This window comes from Penaeus monodon, chromosome 1 (genome assembly GCF_015228065.2).
Source record: "Penaeus monodon isolate SGIC_2016 chromosome 1, NSTDA_Pmon_1, whole genome shotgun sequence".
In the NCBI taxonomy this organism is placed as follows: Eukaryota; Metazoa; Arthropoda; class Malacostraca; order Decapoda; family Penaeidae; genus Penaeus; species Penaeus monodon.
Window position 1 is genome coordinate 2,583,226 of NC_051386.1, and position 4,496 is coordinate 2,587,721.

The 4,496-nt window shown below is 37.1% G+C and overlaps 1 protein-coding gene across 1 annotated transcript in view; it reads left to right on the forward strand.

Moving 5' to 3' along the window:
* The first annotated feature begins 578 nt into the window (after window positions 1-578).
* Window positions 579-4,496, forward strand: part of LOC119580215 (lipase maturation factor 1-like) — a 14,215-nt gene continuing 10,297 nt past the window's right edge. Inside the window, exons 1-6 of the mRNA XM_037928261.1 lie at window positions 579-833; window positions 1,617-1,739; window positions 2,046-2,142; window positions 2,444-2,516; window positions 2,795-2,924; window positions 3,124-3,359. Of these exons, the coding sequence (XP_037784189.1) occupies window positions 752-833; window positions 1,617-1,739; window positions 2,046-2,142; window positions 2,444-2,516; window positions 2,795-2,924; window positions 3,124-3,359 (741 nt within the window). The 5' untranslated portion in view covers window positions 579-751. The remainder of the gene's footprint in view (window positions 834-1,616; window positions 1,740-2,045; window positions 2,143-2,443; window positions 2,517-2,794; window positions 2,925-3,123; window positions 3,360-4,496) is intronic.

The window sequence follows — 4,496 nt, forward strand, 5'->3', positions numbered from 1 at the left end:
TTGCATGAGTAGAGCTACCATCTATAGTTAACGCTAAGAAATACCGCGAAACTTGCACTCTGTGGACCTTGGAACTTTGTCATGGCGCCTTTTGCAACAGGCCCTAATGCTAGATCATGGAGCACAGTTGTCCAGCTGAGACAAACCTATTACACACAGCATCTGGCATCGCCAATTTAGGCTACAGAACTCTTTAACTCAGATCTCTGAGTTTGATTCCACCCACTGGGTGGAGGAGACCTCTGGGACGACATAATACTGATTGATTAATTAGGAAAACTCCCTGAAGAAAACATAAAATGCAGCAAGATATAGATTAGAAACCTTATATTTCTGTACATATGGAATGAATATGTTTATGAGGAAATGAAAAATACCTGTATACCAAGAAACCTCTAAAAAAAATCTAACAGATAAAACATGACTACTATAATATGTTTACACACAAAAAAAGTAAGTGCAGCATGGATTGAGCATACAGAAATGAATGAGATTAACAGGGATTGAAAACCCATAAGAACATACCCTAAGAATCCGCATTCGAGTTACAAAAACCCCGCCGTCGCCACAACAACAAGAGTTACACGAACGCTCCAGACGACCCGAGGGTAGGCGTACAAAAATGTCATACCCAGGATGGTGAAGACCGATCTTATTTCGGCCTAAATTTTTGACTTGAAGCGCCTTACTGGTATCCTGTCAGTCTCGGATAGAGCAAGAAAGTCCAACGAGGCAAGATTTGTTTCGAAAGATGGATGACAAGCAAGAGGAATATGTCCTTAGACGTAGAGGGCAAGGCAAGAGCAGCGACAAAGGCTCGGCGAGTTTGACAGGTATTTCGGACTCGGTTTTTTGCCTCTGCTGCTACTCGCTGCCCTAAGGCTAATGGAACTTAGACAGTATGCATGCTATCTAGACAGATCATATTATGAAAAGAAAGCAGTGCAATGCCAGTGTTGTTGTCAGAAAATGACATGTGAACAATATTGGTCCATCTGTTAGGGAAACAAAGAAGTAAGCAAGTTCGCACGCTCGCATGCACTTTCACACGCACGCACGCACGCACACACACACACACACACACACACACACACACACACACACACACACACACACACACACACACACACACACACACACACACACACACATACACAAATTGATACTTTGCATTATAGACTGAAAGCAGGTATTATTGAATTCTGTTAGACTCTTAATGATTAAAGGAGATAAGTTTTTTGTTTTATTAAAATCTGTTCTTTTTATAATTTTATAGTTCTCCCTAATTATTTTATTAAGTATAATGAGATTTTGACAGAAATCCTTGATGGCATCATGGTAAATGATTGAATGCTGCAGTTATTGTCCCTATTTCAAAATCAGTAGAATTTTTTGTTCAGATCTCATTGCTTCTGTGATGCCCCCAAGGCTCCTTATGCTTTTCCTGAAAAAAATTTGTTGGGTAGCAGCAGTACTCATCATATAATTTTTAACTGTTGATTAAGTTTCATTACATAATACAAGAGTAAAAAAAGAAAAAGAAAAAGAGAGAATTGTTTCACACCTCAGGCCATTATCTTTAACCATGATACTGAAAAGATTTATTTCTCTTACAGAGGCTTCTGAAGATAAGAAGAAGGACAGACCTTTGGTAGATGGAGATGAAGTCATTAACCTTAAGCCTAACACGTATTGGCTTACAAGGATTGTATATCTTAGAGGCATTGCCTTCATATATTGTAAGTTCGTCAGTAAGTTGTATAGAATTTTTGATAATGAAATAGTCGTTAATGCTAGTAATGTTTGTATATTTATAGTTATATATTGACAGTTTCAACTGATATGTTTTTTACTTCATTATCTGGAAGAAACACTTGGAAAATTACATGCTGCAGACATATATATCTGAAATCTAGTCTTTGGATTCTGAATTTCTGTTTTTTCAATATGTTTTATTTGTTAATTATATTAGGAGTAATCAAATCTGTAGTCAGACAGTATGCATGAAAAACAGAAATAAACTTCAAATCCTTTTCTTTTTCAAGTTGTGGCTTTCCTTGTGGCCTACAATCAAAACAAACAGCTTATAGGTGATACTGGACTGCTTCCTTTGAAATTGCATATGGAAGCCATCAGTAAACAGTAAGTTTCAGAATTAAAAAGTGCTTTAATATTTAAGATCCATTTTCATAAAATTGTAGCTTTGCGGAATGCACTGAATGAACTAGTGTATCTATTTCTCTTATACTAACAATGTTTCTAAAACTTCTGTAAATTAGAAAATAGAACTCATGTTTCTTTTCAAGAGTGACCATTCATATATATATATATATATATATATATATATATATATATATATATATATATATATATATATATATATATATATATATATATATATGTATATAGTGCTGTATTACTTTGTAATATACTTTTATTTCAGGGTTGGCAGTGACTGGTGGAAAAGAATTCAAGCCGCTCCTACACTGTTATGGTTAGCTGAACCCTGGCATGATGTGAGGAATATCTAACTTATATAAGCATGTTCTTGATATTCATATTATTTTTCCTTTTGGATGAATTGTAATATCTTACACATATATTTTTAGAATACAGAGTTTGCATGTTATTAGATACTATTAACTAGTATGTAGGATAGATGAAGTGGAAAATACCAAAATAAAAAAAATAATAAGTTAATGAATTTAAATAGCTTGATTTTATCCTCATAATAAAAGCTAATATAAAGAGTTTGAATTAAACAGCATAAAAGAGCTTATCTGTTTTATCTAAGGTTAATCACTGGCTGGATGGAATAGCAATGGGAGGGTTGGTCTTCTCTTTCATCATCATCCTCACTGGAGCTGCCAATGTCATCATTTTGCTCATTTTGTGGGTCCTTTACCACTCTCTTGTTGCAGTTGGTGAGTAACTTCTGTTATATAGTGGATACAAAGGAAATTAGAGCAGATAGGATAATAAGTTCTTGTATAGGTAGGTTAGTTGTTATTTACTGTAGTGTACATGTAATGTAATTTGTATTTGAAAAGGAGACAATATAGTACAGCTTGTTACAGTTTTATTTAAATGTACAGACTGTTATACCTTGTAGGCTTTTCACAGGTCAGCGATGGTATGGCTTTGGTTGGGAGTCACAGTTGTTAGAAACGGGGTTGCTTGGAGTGTGGGGAGTCCCACTGCTGTCTCTTGCTGCTTTGCCTCAGAAAACCCCAACACCTTGGGTACTCGTATGGGGCCTAAGGTGGCTGATTTTTAGGATTATGCTTGGAGCAGGATTGATCAAGATCCGCGGCGACAGATGCTGGCATGACCTTACCTGTATGAACTACCATTATGAGGTGAGTTTATGAGCAACATTGATTTGTTGTGGTTCTTGACACTCCTTTTATTTATAGTAAATGGAAATTGTATTTATGTGGCAAGGCCCTCAACAATTAAACATTACATTGAATACAGTCAACCCGAGCAATTCAAGAATGATTAAAGAAACTTTTGGTGTAAAGTGCAAAAATCCAAAATTCAGCTGATGTTTAAGTACAGTAGCAGAGTATGTCCACTTCATATTTCTTGCATCTTTATACATAACATGATGCTGGTATAATAAAGAAAAGTGTGAGAACAGGAAGAGACTGGGGAGATTGAGAGAGAAGAGGTTATTTGGGAGGAGGGAAGCCATGGGCATAGTAGAAATAAAGGAAGATGGCTGAGTGATGGGGTTGTGGTGAGGAAGGAGAAAGATCAGACAGACAAGCTAAAGACTGAGAGAGATTATGAGAAATAGATGGGAAGCATGATAATGGCAGGAAGCACAGCAGATGTTGATACTCACAGTTGAGAAATAGAAATAGATCAATTTGTTTGAAGTATTATGTTAAATATTTTGTTCAGACACTAAGGATTTGTATCACAGTTAGTATTGTTAGGAATCAGATTTTAAGATAACAGTTTCAAGTTCAGAATATGTAGATTGAGATCAGACTTGTCTTCTAGTTTTCTCTATACTCATGATTACTGTCTAGTCAATCGCTAGGATGCTGCATAGGACTGCGTTTCTCTCGCTCTGGCTTCTAGATGCTCTGGTCTGACTTGGCTCTCTGTTGTCGTCTTGCTTGTCTAGCTCGCTGATCTTGGTCTCGTGTCCGTCTCTTCTCTGCTCTCTGCTCTCTGCTCTTCTGTCTCTGTCTGCTCTCTGGCTCTCTCTCTCTCTCTTGTCTCTCTGGCTCTCTGGTCTCTCTCTCTTCTCTCGTCTCTTTCTCTCTCTTCTCTCTCTCTCTCTCTCTCATCTCTCTCTCTCGTCTCTCTGTCTCTGTCTCTGTCTCTGTCTCTGTCTCTGTCTCTGTCTCTTCTCTCTCTTCTCTCTGTCTCTCTTGTCTCTCTCTCTCTCTCTCTCTCTCTCTCTCTCTCTCTCTCCTCTCTCTCTCTCTCTCTCTCTCTTTCTCTTTCTCTTTCTCTTCTCTCTCTTTCTTGCTTTCTCT